Source organism: Scomber japonicus, chromosome 9 (genome assembly GCF_027409825.1).
Source record: "Scomber japonicus isolate fScoJap1 chromosome 9, fScoJap1.pri, whole genome shotgun sequence".
Classification (NCBI taxonomy): domain Eukaryota; kingdom Metazoa; phylum Chordata; class Actinopteri; order Scombriformes; family Scombridae; genus Scomber; species Scomber japonicus.
In genome coordinates this window covers 22,465,097-22,480,958 of record NC_070586.1, presented here as the reverse complement: position 1 = coordinate 22,480,958, position 15,862 = coordinate 22,465,097, and the positions used below count along the sequence as shown (strand labels likewise).

General features: G+C 42.0%; 1 protein-coding gene across 1 annotated transcript; it reads right to left on the bottom strand.

The window, feature by feature from the left end:
* Window positions 1-1,117: 1,117 nt before the first annotated feature.
* On the bottom strand, window positions 1,118-15,862 carry pole (polymerase (DNA directed), epsilon). Its single transcript, XM_053325112.1, has 48 exons — window positions 15,795-15,862; window positions 15,535-15,670; window positions 15,350-15,430; window positions 15,164-15,208; window positions 14,798-14,890; window positions 14,408-14,562; window positions 14,173-14,317; window positions 14,002-14,082; window positions 13,807-13,914; window positions 13,584-13,694; window positions 13,370-13,455; window positions 13,165-13,284; window positions 12,930-13,062; window positions 12,715-12,828; window positions 12,405-12,617; window positions 12,193-12,300; window positions 11,941-12,069; window positions 11,751-11,853; window positions 11,510-11,656; window positions 11,269-11,414; window positions 10,932-11,080; window positions 10,695-10,787; window positions 10,095-10,397; window positions 9,759-9,954; window positions 9,364-9,578; window positions 8,613-8,715; window positions 8,440-8,520; window positions 8,224-8,361; window positions 7,894-8,082; window positions 7,501-7,713; window positions 7,252-7,395; window positions 7,024-7,164; window positions 6,760-6,913; window positions 6,424-6,530; window positions 6,100-6,276; window positions 5,759-5,982; window positions 5,409-5,629; window positions 5,082-5,286; window positions 4,785-4,958; window positions 4,520-4,645; window positions 3,931-4,063; window positions 3,484-3,670; window positions 3,228-3,359; window positions 2,839-3,029; window positions 2,518-2,718; window positions 2,136-2,261; window positions 1,510-1,599; window positions 1,118-1,396 (listed from the first exon to the last, which is right to left on the bottom strand). The coding sequence occupies exons 1-48, from the start codon at window positions 15,860-15,862 to the stop codon at window positions 1,280-1,282; spliced, it is 6,852 nt and encodes a 2,283-aa protein (XP_053181087.1). The 3' UTR covers window positions 1,118-1,279.

Sequence of the window (15,862 nt, the reverse complement as noted above, 5' to 3'; positions counted from 1 at the left end):
TCATATAAATATTCTGATTCATTTTCTTTGTCTTTCAACCTGATATGTTCAGCATAATAAGGAGATGCAGGAAGAACCGGCCAGGAGACGCACAAGAATAGCAATGAGCAGTAATCAAATAACACCGACATTTCCCATAAAATGGTTTCTGTAACAAGATTGTGGGGGAAGTGTGAATCCATCTGGACGCCTGAGAGCAATACAAATGTCAGCGGTGAAGAAAGGCTTAATACTCAAGTTTAATGGATCAATATCGGCCATTATGGGTGAAGGAGCACAGTGGACGGCCATATGTCAGTTTGGAAACTGAATGTTTTAGACATGTGAAATAATTTACTGTTATTGAATAAATGTAACAGTGATGTTTCCTTTGACTACTGAGCTCAGAAAGTATTATTAAGACGTACTGGCCGAGAGGTTAATTTGAAATGCAACCTTTTCAGTCACAGCTCCTTTATGTTCTCTCATTTCTTCATTCTTTAACCTACATGTATGTGTCAGTGATAAGCTGAGGAGAAAATCTAATTGTGCCTCAGTTCAGAGTCTGAAATGTGATTACTTGTCTGGGAGATTCCCATCAGCAGGCAAAGTGAGTAATCTGTGGAACAATGAGGTTAACGTGATGGAGACGCATGGGTTAAGATCACTTTGATCTACACTTACTTTTTCTCCATATTCAGTAATAGTAAAAAACCTGCCACACCAAAGAAAAAACAGATACAATTATATACAGCATGCAATAATGCAACATATCACATGTACTTGCACCTTTTATAGTAATTTGACTGAATAAATGAGGGGTGAATTTGGTGGAGACACAACAGACACATTAGTAGCCAAGTGAAATGGAAGCATTGTCAATGTGTGACTGCAGGTTGATGAGCGTCCCCAGAGAAGATGGCACTCAGGATGATTATGCTTTTTCCTGTGTGGCTGAGTTGAAGTCTTTAATACAGGATTGAATAGGTCACAGCAGAAAAAAAAAAAAATGAGCAGTAAAAACAGAAACACATGATTAAAACGCCTGGAAAAATATTTATTGACAGTGAAAATCTGAAATTCACACATACATTAGTTTAATGACATAATCACAAATTTAAACATATCTACAGCACACACATTTCTCTTCCACAATACCCACAAGTCACACAAAGAAACAGAAATCATCAAGAGTGATGAACAAGTGCATCACGTTGGTAAATGAGAGATTCAGCATCAAGTCTTTCCCCAGATTAAAAAGAATAAGCAGATGCAGCTGAGGGAGTGTTGGATGTCACGTTTACTGAGTGCTGAGCTGTGGACTCATGGCAAGCAGCCAGTCAATGGTCTCCTCCAGGAAGCTCATGTTGTAGTGGGACGCTATATTCCGAAACACTGTGATCTGCTCTGCGAAGCTCTTTAAGAAGGTAGATAAGGGAGAAAAAAAAAAGGAAAAACAGTGTCAAAATTGTACTGATCATAGACTTTTATCACTACATAATTTACTGTAATGAATGTAAGAGTAGAAACCTTTGCTGGGAAGGTGAGGTCAAAGTCTCCGGCACATTTGCAGTAGAGGGACATGTTTGCCTCCTTCACCCCTTTACATTTGGTACACACCTAAAAGCACACAATGCGAGTTTGGCTGTGATTCAGATTCAAGAGAAAAATGTCTGAAAATGTCATGAAGACTGTTAAACAGCAGGTAGCTTAAGACAGGAAATCAGGACAAATGCTGCTTTAATGTACACAACCAGGGTCATGATCATTGTTCATGGTGCTGCTTGGCAATAAGGCTTAGTGCACAGTGACAGCAGCATCATATAAAGCATTTACCTATATAGTTGAGCTCCTGAGAATTTGTTAGTAATCTTCAATGGTTTCTACTGTATTTCAGTTCTTAAGTATTAATGTTCCTTTGAAGAAAAGGTTTGACAAACTATACCTACATTGTAAACTGTGTTATAACAGCTGTAATACTATTAATGATGTTCTTCACTATGGACATCTTTAATAGATTACTTTGTTGATGCTAGTGGTACTCAGCTTACCAGTCAAATCACTTTCTTTTCCTTTACAACAAACTGATTCATATTTAAAACTCTTCTTTCGTCAAGTAGTTTCTCTTTTGAGTAGACATGAGCATTTGGACTCACCAGGTCCTGAAGAGTGTAGCTCATCAGTTTCTTCTGCAGAGCTTCCACCAAAGCCATCTCCACAGACTCAGTCTCGTACTGGGCCTGACAGTTGGAGCAGAACCACTGAGGCAAGACAGATCCATCCTGAAGAGAGGAAAACACACAGTTTACATAAGTAATGGCAGCTTTAAAGGTGCATTAACAGTGCTTACAACATGTCTATAAAGTCTAAACTGCTACTAAATTTCTCTCCCCCACTCTGCTTTCCTGCAGGCACCCGTTTAGTTATATTGCAGTTTAGTTATGTAGTCGATTAATCTTAATTTTGCATGATAAATTAAAACGGTGCCTCCCTCTCTGTCATCGCCTTACGAGTCAGGCTGTGACACTCAGCTCTTACCTGTGCCACAGATGGGTCCTTGCAGAGGTCGAGGTCACGGCAGAAGTTGCAGTGGTTGCAGATGACTTCTGGCAGGATGTAAGAATTACAGGGATCATGAAACTGTGCATCCTCCGAGAACTCTCCAACACCCACGAGGCGCAGGAGGTCTCTCTTCAGCTTGTTCACCTGGTTCACAATGTTTGCATCTAGTGACAGGACCTGAAGAGACCAAAGAGGGAATTGAGAAAATTAAAATTGCTGGTTGATCCGTTGAAAATTGTGTGTGTGTGGGAGGGGTTCTGTTATTTTGTCCAGTCAATAATGTGGTATATTATTTACCTGGCAGACATATTTGATGAACTCCAGTGCGGGGTTGTTAAGCACCAGGTGTGAACCAGGAAGGATGGGAAACATCTCTGAAGGTTGGGTACTCCTTGTACCCGTTACTTTCTTCTGAATTTTTTGTGTGATGTTGAAAAAGTTCTGCGTCAGCTCGTTGGACACATATTCCTGGGAGAAGGAGATCATTCCTGGGGGAGAGAGTTAAAAAAAAACTCCCATCACATCTGAGAGGAAATCTATCTAAACACAGTTAAAAAGGTGTCCATCATAGATTTAAATGTAACTGATACTAGCTGGCAGTGACTCTAATGAGTGTAATGTGAAGTTCTTACAAAATACAAGGGACGTCTTAAATAACTGAAGCAGCTTTCCAAACAGCATCTTACCAGGAAGAGCACTCAAGTCTCCCACTGCCTGCTGGGATGGCTGGCTGCCTCCACGCCTCTTGATGGGCGTTGCTCCAGGAGTGTTGCGTCGCAGCTCCTCTTTCATGCTGTGGTATACCGCTGCAATGTAAGCTGGGGAGGAAAAAGCAGGATGGTAGAGAGAATACAAATGAGGAGAGAAAACATCTATGTTGTGTACGTTTATCTGAAAACTCAAACGCAGTGTTTAAGAATTCAAAAGGTCAGTCACATTTACCTGAGACAATCATAAGGAAGTAGTTCTGACAAGAGGCAGTTTGAGGCAGATACTGCATGATGTTCCAGTTGCTTTCAATCAGCTCCTCCACCTCGTCCGTCTCTCCATCATCTTCCTCAACGTTGGCTTCATCCTCATCTTCATCCTCGCTGGCGTCCTCGTCTCCCTCCTCTCTGTTTTTTTTCTTCTGTTTGACTCCATCCTGAAAAAAACACATGACGGTGGGAATAAGCTTCATATTCAGCTTAGTTAATAATCCCCTGTAGACACACTTCAATATTCATCCAAAATATTCTACTTTGAATAACAATTTGTGTCTGATATGGTTTGTTTTCCACAAAAAAAGTTCAATTATCTCCTCAAAATGACATCTACTCCTACTTGAGAGGGAGGTTAACTTTAATAGATGCAAATTAAATATAAAGCAGAAGTTGCAGTTTGAAGTACCTCTCCATACAAGATGCTGGAAGGCAGTCTGCCCTTCACACCGCCATTGTTGGCCAGATCCATCCATAGCAGAAACTCCCAGCATCGAGAGAAGGAGATGGACAAAGAGTGGAAGATTTCTCTGGAGTGTATGCTGAAGGAGAAACAGTTAGGGAGGTGATTTATTTTTTGGGTTTTGGGTAAACATCATACATTGTGAAACATACAGTAAGATATTACAATATTATGGACAACTAGTAAGATATTTACACCACTAGTAATTATCACTAGTAAATGATCACTTACAGAACAGGAAAAAATCTGGTACACGCCATAACACATTATTATTAGTTTCATGTTACAGTACTGATTGAATTTTGATATACTGTTCTATGTCCAACTTCACTTTTGTTTTTCCTCCCATTAGTATAATGGGTAATTCTCTTCCTTAAGTTTGGCTTGATGCAATTCACTCTCCGTGATGGAGACCACACACGTCCTAAATGCATTTTGCAGTAAATTAGTGTTTTATAAATGAGCAGAATTTTTGTGATACTTTGCTAGGATTTCTATTCACTCTACAGCGACATGCAGAGGGTGAATGCCTTACCTGTTGGTGATGTATTCTACGTAGCCAATGGCATCATCTATCCTCCGTTTTTTAGTACACAAGATGATCCTGTTGAAGTTTCCGTAAACCACAGTGGAGCCGAGACGTTTAAACTCTGCAACCAACCTGCCGGCAGAGTGAGAGAGTGATTAATGGAAGGACATTGTCAAATTTCTCCATGGGAATCATACATCAGTGACATCTGAACCAAGGATAAAAGAGTTTGATAACTTTTGCCATGAATCTAAAATAGCCGTTGACTCACTGGAGGAAGACCTTCTTCATCATATTGTGCAGGGTACGGTGCAATGCAGGGTCATAGAGCAGAGAGCTGGGGGAGCGCAGCCAGCGGTAGAAGTGCATCACCTGGTTGTCTGCGTACACATTGTGGTATTGTGTGATCTCCCTAACCCAGCCCACTACCATGCTCTTCAAGATCCTGCTCATAAAGCAAAACACAGAAGACAATGACATGAATATAATAGAAACACTGTAAAAAGCCTGCATTGATAGACCACACATGCATGTGGATTCATATTGTTATGTGAAAATGTTTACAAACCTGAAGGTGTTGGAGCAGAGAGCGGTCTCATCATAGCTGGCAAGAGAGCTGGCTCCTTGGTTTCCTGACATCATGTCCTCCAAAGAGGCCTGCTGGATCACGTCAAAACTGACCCCCAGACTGGATCCACCCTCCATGTCATTGACATGCTGTGACTGGAGGATGGTGTTCACCGCCAGGCTCTGCACGTCCAGCTCCACACACACTGAGAGAAAAACAAAAACATAAACATTTGTTCTATGATGTTTTGCTTTACCTGTTCTTGGACACAATTTATATTATATATCTGGTGTGTGTGTGTGTGTGTGTGTGTGTGTGTTTGTTTACCTGTAGAATAGCATCCTTGAGCATTGATTTCCACAGAGCACCTGTCATCACTTTCCATGACCAGACGGCTGTCATCAGCCTCCTTTCCCCCGAGGTCTGGCCTGGCTGTGGGTGAAAGCCACAGCAGGTGGTTGTGTTTCCGCAGATGTCTTGCCAGGAACAAGTCTGAGCCAAAGATGGACACATCCTGAGGCAGGTTACCCACAGGTAAGTGGTAATACCTGAAAGCAAGTGAGATTATATCACTTTCAAATGACTAACTGAAAAAAAACTTTATTAGAAACAATAAAGAGCATGCCCGTAGAGGTCCATGACTGATTCAAATACAAAGAATAAACAGAATAGTGCACCTGGCCATGTCGAAAGCCTGTGACAGGCAGCTGTCCAGGTTGAGATAGTGGCGGACCATGCGTCGGGCACCATGGCGTTGCCAGTCCAGCACATTATAACTGATTTCATCGATCACGTGCACTGGAACGACAGGGAACTCCTCAAGCACTGGCATCCCCGCTGCCAATCGCCGCAACTCCCAGTTAGACTGCACTGCGATGAGGGTTGGCCCACGACGCTCCTCCTGTAAACAGAGAAAAGCACACAGTTCATTATACACAGCAAATTGAGTAACATTAACCTAATTAAAAATGTCTATGTATATAATTATTAGAAGATAATTAAGTGTTGTTTTTTTTACCTTATAGGTTAGCAGTATACGTTGAAGTGCGCGGTAGATAGCCTTCACGTCGTTTTCAGCCCGGACCTCAAAGTTGTGTTTCTCTGGAGGCAGCAGCTCCTCTGTCATCTTCTCCAGGAGAGCAGTACGCTCAGCTGTGTAGAGGTTACTCAGGTTGGGCATCTGGTTGCTTCGAACCTTCAGGGACAAAATAAAGACAGACCATGAGCAGCATATTCATAGTGTATTGTCTACTAGGTTGTTTAACAGTTTAACTTGACAACATTTGAAGCAAAAAACACCAACAGCATGATATTGGAAGAACTAAAAACAGATTGCTCTTACTGTGTCCAAGACAAAGATGCTGGCTTTACGCTGTGAGGGGATGAAAAGGCCAAACAAAGCCTTGTGACCCTGGCTGTGATGGTACAGGTACATGTGGCGAACACTCCCTGAGAGGAAAGCAAACAAAATATGGTGAGTACACATCTACCGTATCACAATTACATTCACATCCAGCATCCATTTAATGAAATCTACCTGTGCTATCATTAAGTCAGACGAGATGCGGATGGTTTAAATATTTGAATGGTTTCCATTCAGCACAAAACAAACCAATAATCTTTATAGGCCAATATTTGAATTCAAACTAATATAACCAGTGTGTGCAACAGGTCCTACCAGGCTCCAGGTAGCTGAACTGGGCCAGAGATCTCATTTCTAGATGCTCCAGGTCAAAGGTGTCAGCCTCCCTGCCGGCTAGGTCCCTCACGACATGCTTATTGACCATACACACACATCCAAGCTGCACCAGTGCACGAAACAGCAAAGGGACCTGAGGGAGTGAGGACGGGACGTTTACAGAACCACTGCTTTCTGTTCACAATGTGGAGAAAACTGATATTGTGCACTTTAGTATAATTAATACACATTAAGTTTCAGTACCTGTGTTTCATAAACTCCTTCGATGTCTGGTGCAGAGAGGTCAGCATTGATCTCATTGATGTGCTCCTGGTACATGTCCTCTGGTACACAGTATTCATACAGATAGTACACCATGTTGGAGCGAGGCAGCATGCGGTTCACCTGAAGCCAAACCAAACGTATATGAACTATTTGTAACAACACATGCTTCCCAATCATTTAGAGTGACAGCATTTCCATCTTTTGTACCTTTTTGTATGTGGCTCCCTCCTCCTGTTTTGGGACTTTCTGATTGACGTAGAAGACACGAGGGATGTTGAGCTTCATGCAGTGAAGGTCATTTCCGATCACAGCCCACAACTTGTACAAACCGGGGTGACTAGTTTCTGCAATCTGTGAGGCAGGAAACATCACATTAGACATTTCTTCATTTTCATACATACAATATTAAAGACTTTTCTTTTGTTGATGGTAATGATGACTTTGTTTTTGCTCTACCTGCACAATTTGCCAAGGCATGTCCAGGACGCTGCGAGCTGTTCTGCGGAGGAAGCTTCCCAGGCCAGAGGTCGGGCCATCTCTGATTACTCCTCCACCTACAGGTTGGGCTTCTCCGTCCAACAGCCTCCTCCTCTTCTTCCTCTCCTTCCTCTGCCTGAGTTGCAGCTCCCACTTTTTCTTGTGGTAACGCAGCCACACCAGTCGCTCCTCCTGTGTACAGACACAGTTATTAAAACTAGATTTAATAACTTGTTTTTTGAATGAATTCTTGGTGAATGCTGAAAAGAATTATTAGAAATGCTTCGATGCGTTTAAATATTTAGGTGTGTTATTAAATAATGGACTAACAAAGACTTGAGGCAGTTGTTTGTGTTATTGCTGCTTGCCTACCTTTGTTTTTCCCATGGGAGGGGGTGGTCCCAGGATCTCCCTCCAGGACTGGGTGAGCTCCACGTCCTGAGACTCCACCTGGCTGTCCTCTCCCTGAGAAACTCGCTTCCTCTTGGTGCTGATGAGGATGGCCGGCTGCAGAGGTCTAGCTGGCATCCCAAAGTCCTCGATGTCAGCAGTCTGACCTGCCTCAAGAGGCTGATGAGCCACCTGGAAGAGAAGAAGCCATTAAAGAAAAAAAAAACAAACAATACAGCATAACCATCGAAATGCTTTTTGTTAAACAGAGAAACTTAAATCAAAATATTTTCATCAAGCATGATGTCTTACTAAAGTAAACCCTACCTGTCTCTTGCCCTCACTGGTGAAGAGCTCACTGATTTTCTTTTGCTTGTAGATGTCATTTTTCTCCAGGAGTTTCTTATGAAGCCAGTCGGGATGCCTCACTCTGGGTACTGGATTCTTTACCTGATGACAGACAGACAAAATTAAAAAAGTATCTGTGTGTAAACTTAGAATAGAGTGATAGACTGATGAAATGTTTACCTGTTGAAGAGCTGCAGGGATGGTGATGATTTTCTGGATGGCACTACCCAACCTCTCTATGTAATAATTCCAATCCAGGATCTGTGAGGGCCCAACAGAAATGTAAATCGGAGTAAATTCACAAATGCGAAGGCTCATGCCCATGTGTATAAAATATTAATCTGAACACTTACGGTACGGATGTCCAATTCGTGCAGGCTGGGCATCTTCAACCACTTACGAAGGAAATGTTTCTTCACACTGGGCTCTGCCTGGAAGATTGCCAGAGGGATGGCTCTGATGGGAGAGACCCAACAATCACTCAATGTCACACTTAAGGCTTTTATTTTAGGGAGTGTTACAAAGTGCTTGTTCAACATCGAGAAAGCTACTCCAGAAAGCATTTTATTTGGTCCTGCTAACGCAAGCAAAACGATCATGAGTTGACAGCACGTTTTGATGATTGCCACTTTCTGACATTTTGTGGCTTTATTGGACAGCTCACAGTGTAGGCAGGAGATAGAGAAGAGAGTGGTGAATAAGACATTTTTTTTTTTTTAAGATTTTTTTGGGCACACATGCCTTTATTTAACAGTAGACAGACAGGAAACAGGAGAGAGAGGGTGGTTTAACATGCAGCAGGTAGGCCTCCTACTGATCTTTATTCTCTCTCACACCTGTCCTGTCTCACCTTGCGCTTTCTAATACTTCTTGGCTTTCATACAGAGGGGCAAATGTAAATGGCTATGTATGAATATTTTAGAATTTCTTTAAACTCAATTTCATGGTTGAGCTGTAAAGTGAATAAAAAAATAGCTTCAGACTTCAGTCCTCAGGTAGGAATTTGTCATTCACACATGTGTGAAAGTGCATGTGCCTGTTGTACTCTGCTGGCTAGGACTGCCCCAGAGTCACAAATGTTTATTTTGAGATAAACTGACCCACCTCTCTGTGACAGGAGAACCCTCAGGTTTTCGGGAGATGACATAGCGACAGCTAAGGCCAGCGTCTTTCACCATTTGGTCTCCCAGGAACTCTGCCAGTCTCTTAGCTGTGCTGATGGAAGTGGACTTCTGCTCGCCGTAATCCTCCAGCTTTTTGGACATTGAGCGATTCTCTGAAATCAGCTCAAACAGCTCTGCATCTGGCATGTTGGCAGCCTAGACAAATCAGAGATATAAATCAGCTTTTGGTGATGAGGATAAAGACCGGAGCCAATGTTCTCACTTTTCTCTCTGAAAACAATACTGCAATTATTATCTTGTTGAAATTACACAAAACAATGCTGAAGCATGATATAAATGTATTAAAACAATATCAGTTGATGAAGTTTTTCTTACCTTGCTGTATAGCACATCCAGCCAGTAGTCGGCTACTTTGGACACAGAGGCATAGACCTCCTCCAGAGTGGTACCTTTGAGGAAAGCCTCAAACACAGATGACTGAAAAATCTTAATGAGCTGGAGCTCTCCTCTTCTCTTCACTTCAAAACCCTTCAACTCAGCCAGAGAGCCATCTTCATTAAACACAGCGTACCTAAGATGAAGAGAAAAAACCTTGAAATCATCATCATAAGTACTGCACATTTTAAAACCAACCTCACCAGGGAACACTATATAATACCATAAAAGAAATAAATGAATAAAAATTAATATAAGATTCCACTTCAGTTGTACCTTTTCTTCAGCTTCTTCCCTTCTTCTTTAGATGCTGGCAGAATCATGGCCAGGTATGGTCCATCCACCTCAAAGAAGATGCTGTTCTCTGACCTGGTGTTGTAAGTGAGTGACGCAGGGTCGACCAGCTCATGGTACTGATCGTTGGTGAATCCCTCCTTCACCAAGATGTTCAGCATGGCACCTGGGTAGGAGATGGTCACTTTGGGCTTTTTTTCGTTACTGGTTTTCACGACAAAGTTCTCGGGGAAGGTGTTTGGGAGGACACACCAGATACCATCAGTGTCCAACTCAAGGGGCCTCCTGAGTGAGCAAAAAAGTAGATGTGAAAAAGGAAATTCATTGAATTATTTTTCAGTTTACTGTTGAGCTGTTCAAAGCTTTATCTAATACAAAAAAATAGTCAGATAAAAACAATACTGGAGGAGCTGGACTCAAGCCTACATGCTGCAAGGATCTGCTGATACAGCATTGTTTAACAAGGCAGCACATCCCTTTCAGCTCTGTCTTTGCTGAGCTGGAGCTGACCCTGCATTCTTACTTACATTACCCTGAAGTAATGTCTTTAATTATGTATCATATTATTGTTATGACGCTCACCCTATCTGTTCGATGAGCTCTCTGGCCTGAGTGATAATGTTGGCTCCAGTGTAGCACACAATGCCAGCCATCTCCATGGAGTACCAGCGCGCCCTGATGGAAACACAAAGACAGCACAGACAACATCAGGTCTGCTGCTGCTGCATACCGGGTATCACTCAGCAGTGGAGAGATTACAAAACAGTGGATGTAAGATGACAGTGGATGAAATATTTCCTTATGAAATCTGACTCCTACCCTTTCCTCATGACGTAGCCATAGAAAGAGTTGAGAATACACTTGTGAGCCAGCTGAAGAGACTCATACAGGATCTCCATGTTCTTGCAGCGCTTCACCTCTGCAGCATCTCCACTGTCCTGAGCCGCTGACAGTTTCTTCTTCCACACCTTTCACAATACGAAAACAAGTGTTTGAAGAATCCACTTTTGCTCAACTTCAATGTATATTCCGTAACCAAAGACATTGTGTTTAATGGCTGAATTCCAATTCGGCCATTAAACCAGGCTACTTTATAAATTACAAATAGCATTTAAATATGAGTTGCTTTTCATTACAATCAATACTGAAAAGATACCTTGTGCAATCCTTTGAATTCATAACGCCGATCTCTGAAAGCTCTCACAGTGTCAACATAGAAGGAGTTTTCTCTTTGGCAGATGGTAGTGACTCTCTCCTCCAGTCTGGTGACGTGAGTCTTCTTATAGGCTCTTTTACAATAATCTGAGACAAAGACGACACGTGTCAAGATGAGTTTTGACAAACAGTGAATCAATACAAGGAACCAACTGAGTAAAGGCTGGACAAAAAAGAAGCACCTGCCAAACGCTTTTTCTCATGCTTGGCCTGCTCCTCCCTGTTGAGGGTGTGGAAGGCCCGAGGTGGACCGTTGGGGAAAAAGGGCGGAAACTTCTCGGATTCGAGTTGCTGTTGGATGCGGTGGAACTCGCTGCGGCTGGCAGGCACTGCAGATTGAGGGAAAAAAAATCTCTTTTAGCTCCACATATCTTTGTCTTTGCCATATCCAGAAACAACACAGGATATACAACACCGACTTACTGATTTCTCCTCTCCACTGCCAGGCCATCCTCCTCTGACACATGGCACCAGGCTTGTTGAAATCACAGGCTGCACAGGTGGCTTCGTCTACCATGGCAGATGGCTAGAGTACAGATTCCAAAATAAAGTGTTGATTTTCATGCATTTCTGTATCTTCTACCTACGTCCAGGCAGTTTTTTTGTTTTTTACCTGCAGGCGGTTTGTTAGGATGATATTGGGGTACATCGCCCCGACATCCAGATGGTAAATGAGGGGGCATTCGATCCTGTTTGGGACCTCCTTCAGAGAAGTCAGCTTCTGTTTGATCTCATCGCAGACCTGAAAAACATACCAAAGCATTTTACGACTTCAAGCTTAAACGGGCCTGGAAAAAGATGGGACAACTTTGTAAAAATGATATCACAAATTGGAGGCAGAATAAAAAAAGAAAAAAATCAGCACCTCATTAAAGTTGGTGACTTGCTCCAAGGGGATATTCTCCTCTTCCTCAATGGCGTGACGCATTGTTCTCTCAACTCTTTGAAACAGGAAGTCAAATGCAGCTGGGTTCTGTCAACAAACCAGATGCTACTGTCACACTCAAAAACACAAAAAAAAGTATAGAAACAAACAATGAAGAGAGTAAAGAGTATGCCTGTGAGAACGGATTGTACCATTTTGAAACGGCAGGGGATGTCACTGCGGAACACGCCGGACTCCAGCGCCTCCACATGGCCGCCCACGTAGGTCTCAGAGTCCATGACATGGCCGTCGTCTGTCATCTTGTTGAAGACCTGCTCCTGCTTGTTGGGGAAGATGATGTTGGCATGGAAGGCCTGCACCATGAGCAAAGCTTCACACAGAGTCCCAGAACCCTTACGCAGCACCTGGTATCAGAGGGAAACATGAACCGTACAAAATCAGACATCCGAAATTAAAATGTTTGTAACATTTGTCTTTTAAAAGTGCACACATTACACAAACCTCGTCAGGCTCCATAGGGATGATGGTGCACAGAGCAAAGATGAAGGGGTGAACGTATTTCATGTAGAGGTAATATGTGGCCACAGCATCTGACACAGAGTAGGTGGCTAAAGTCTGACAGAAGAATAAAATAAGACAGAAAGTCAACGAAACTGCATTCACACCATTTCAATTCTACTTCATATGAGCTGAGCACAAAGGAGTCACTTCTGTACCTGTGGTTCCTCTGTTGCCATGCGGCACATCTCCTCTGGGTCCAGCTCTACAGGGTCGTAGCCCAGTTTAGCCTTAGCTGCTGCCTTTAGATTATGACTCCCCACTGGTAGGTAACTGTCTCTCTTTACCCATCTGACAAAGAGGAAAAATTAATTAATTAAGTAAATAATTAATCAATTGACCCTAACTCATTAGTATAACATATCATTTAAACAGTGTCAGAGGTGTGCAAACCTATAACAATCCATGTGGATGGCCTGACTGGACTTGTACTCTCCCTGGCTATCCTTCTGGAAACCAATCTCCTTGTACATGCTAAGTCCATGGAGGGCAGCTCGCGTCTCAACAAAAGGCCTAAAAGAATGGGAAAAATGTTTTAATTATAGTATGCCAGTAATAAATAAAATCATTTTGAAGACACTGGAAAATAATAACCCACCAATCAAAGAAGTCTCCGTTGTAGGTTACAAAGATGTTGGGCTTTGTTTCGTGAATGTGATCAAACCACCTCTGAATAAGAGCCGCCTGCAGACAAAGTCGGATTACAGCATCTTATTACATTGAAGCAACTGATTGTTACATATGTATAGTGAAAATATTCAGAAGTGCTTTCATTTAAGCTGCAGTATATCTACTACAACCCAGCAACACACCTCATCATCTTCATTGAAAATAGTGAAAGGCCCTTCATATTCAGGTTTGGGAGTGAACTCAAAATCCTCAATGTCCTCAGAGACGATTTCTCTATTTGTAATTAGAAACCCCTTTAAAAAGGAGACACAAGTTAAGTTAAACTGACACACACACACACACACACACACACACACAACAATTAATAGAATAATACATAACAAATGTGAAGGAAATAAAACTCACCTGTCCATCGATCATGTAGGACATCATCATGATCTGGTCGCTCTCTGCATCTGGGAATTTCAATGGAAGTTTGGTGGTCTCAATGTCAAAAGCCAAAACAACAGGGTCCTAAAAAGAATGAGAAATTATGTTTTACAGAAGTCATCAGAAAAGACGAATGCTTTAAGATGACCAAATAAAACTAAATCCTCATACTGGGCGCTCCACAAGATCATCTCTCCGAACAATCTCTGGTGGGAAGGTACTGCCTCTGTATCGGACATTGTACCAGTGAGCCTGAGATATAACGACAGTGAAGATTAGAAGAAGGAGCACTCATGTCTGGGTCATATAAGATGTTTGGACAAAAAAAAATTAGATCTTTACCACGTGGATCTTCAGGTCGATGGACAGGCGCACATGGTAGGGCACGTCATACTCTCTCATGTCCACTATGTTGTCTAACTGGTCGGAAATACTCTTTAACATTGCATCTTCATCTGCTGTCGCTACGTTGCCACCTGATAAGGCACTGCAACACAGAGGGTGTCAAGAGGTCAATATAAAAAGGAAGCAACACAAGAGATCAGGCTATAAATGAACATTGTTATTGTGTTTTTACCTTGATAACATTGAAGTGTAGGCATCATTGGACTGTTCCCTCTCTCTGTTCTTACGCACTGCCGGGGAAATCTCACGCTTGACTTTGATGAGGTCATCCACGGTGTTGAATGACAGCTTAATGTAGTTTCTCTTCAGTCCGACCAGGTGGTTTGGCTGAGGAGAACAGACCAGCTCAGTTCAGCATGTGTGTGAGGTTGTGGGCCTTCATATCAACCAAACATATTATATAAACCAATACTATTCTAAATTCAAATTAATAATTTAAGAAATGAATATAATAGTTAGTTGCAGCCCTACTTAACACATCATGTACCATTACAGTACAGTAAAATGTGGCTACACTTTAAAGCTAGACGTAGAAAAATGATAAAAAACACTCTGATCTCACCAGGTCCAGGTCTTCTTTCGGGAGGGTTTCAAGCTTTGAAACCTTTCCTTGGAACTTCTTTGACAAATATGAAATAACTTCTCTCTCACAGTTCTGTAATAAAGTACAGGTCCTCTTTAAATAAGCATTTACGCACATTGCACATCAACCAAATGTATAACTTGAACTTGCCACAAATTTCTCTTCTTTCCTATTGTCTTTCCCTGACAATGAGTGGACTAATACTTAAATGCAGTGGATGTTGTTTGTATTATATCAGTCTTGTTATGTATGTTGTTACATGGCTTAGGTGCTGTCATGATGTTTCTGTTGCTTTGTTTTCATGTGTGAAAGGAATTAAAGAAAACTAAACAAACTTAGACTTACCTTTTTAGTGGCAATATAAAAATATGGCTTGTATGGGAGAGCCACCTGCAGGCAGAATAAATATCAGGAGGAATATGTTAAGGCTTTAACACAGACATTATGATATGATTATTACTCTACACAGAGGGCTGAGTGTGTTATAACGCAGGTAAACAGATCGCATCAGTTGCTTTTTCTCAAACACACCTTAAACCTGCTGCCATCCTCCTGAATGAAATAATAGTCCACAGCACTAATCATCCTTTTGTCTTCATCCAGGATCTCAGTCTGGAAGTGCAAAAAAGAGCAAAGAGTCACACATTTGTTAAAATATCTAAGTAAGAACTACAACAAAAAACCCCACCATTACATTAAACATTGTGTTGACCTACAGGATGCATGTTGATCAGCCAGCCGGTTTTCTCCCCCGGTTCCTTCATCCTGTCGAAGCTGAAGCGTGAGTCCATTTCGTCGGTGAACTGGCTGCGCTCCAGCCTCTTGAGGGCCGACATGGAGGAGCCATCGTCCCTAAATTCAAACACACACAATAGTTACATATTTGACTTTCTTCCTGTCACCTGCTCATTTCATGTCAGCGTTAACATTATATTTCAGCTATCTTTAAGTGACTATCTGAGGTGTAATAACTCACTGGTTTTCCTGATCTCCTCCACTTTGTCCCCGGTCAGATCTGTACCTTCCACTGTTTTGTAAAACCAT

What these genes read in the sequence shown, in the direction of transcription:
- pole (XM_053325112.1), bottom strand. Translation starts at nt 15,862, where the DNA reads ATGGTTTTACAAAACAGTGGAAGGTACAGATCTGACCGGGGACAAAGT. An exon ending in AGGATGGCAGCAGGTTTAAG is followed by an intron (nt 15,209 to 15,349) that starts GTGTGTTTGAGA and finishes TTCTGCCTGCAG; the next exon opens with GTGGCTCTCCCATACAAGCC. An exon ending in CTTCCTTATGATTGTCTCAG is followed by an intron (nt 3,360 to 3,483) that starts GTAAATGTGACT and finishes TTTCCTCCCCAG; the next exon opens with CTTACATTGCAGCGGTATAC.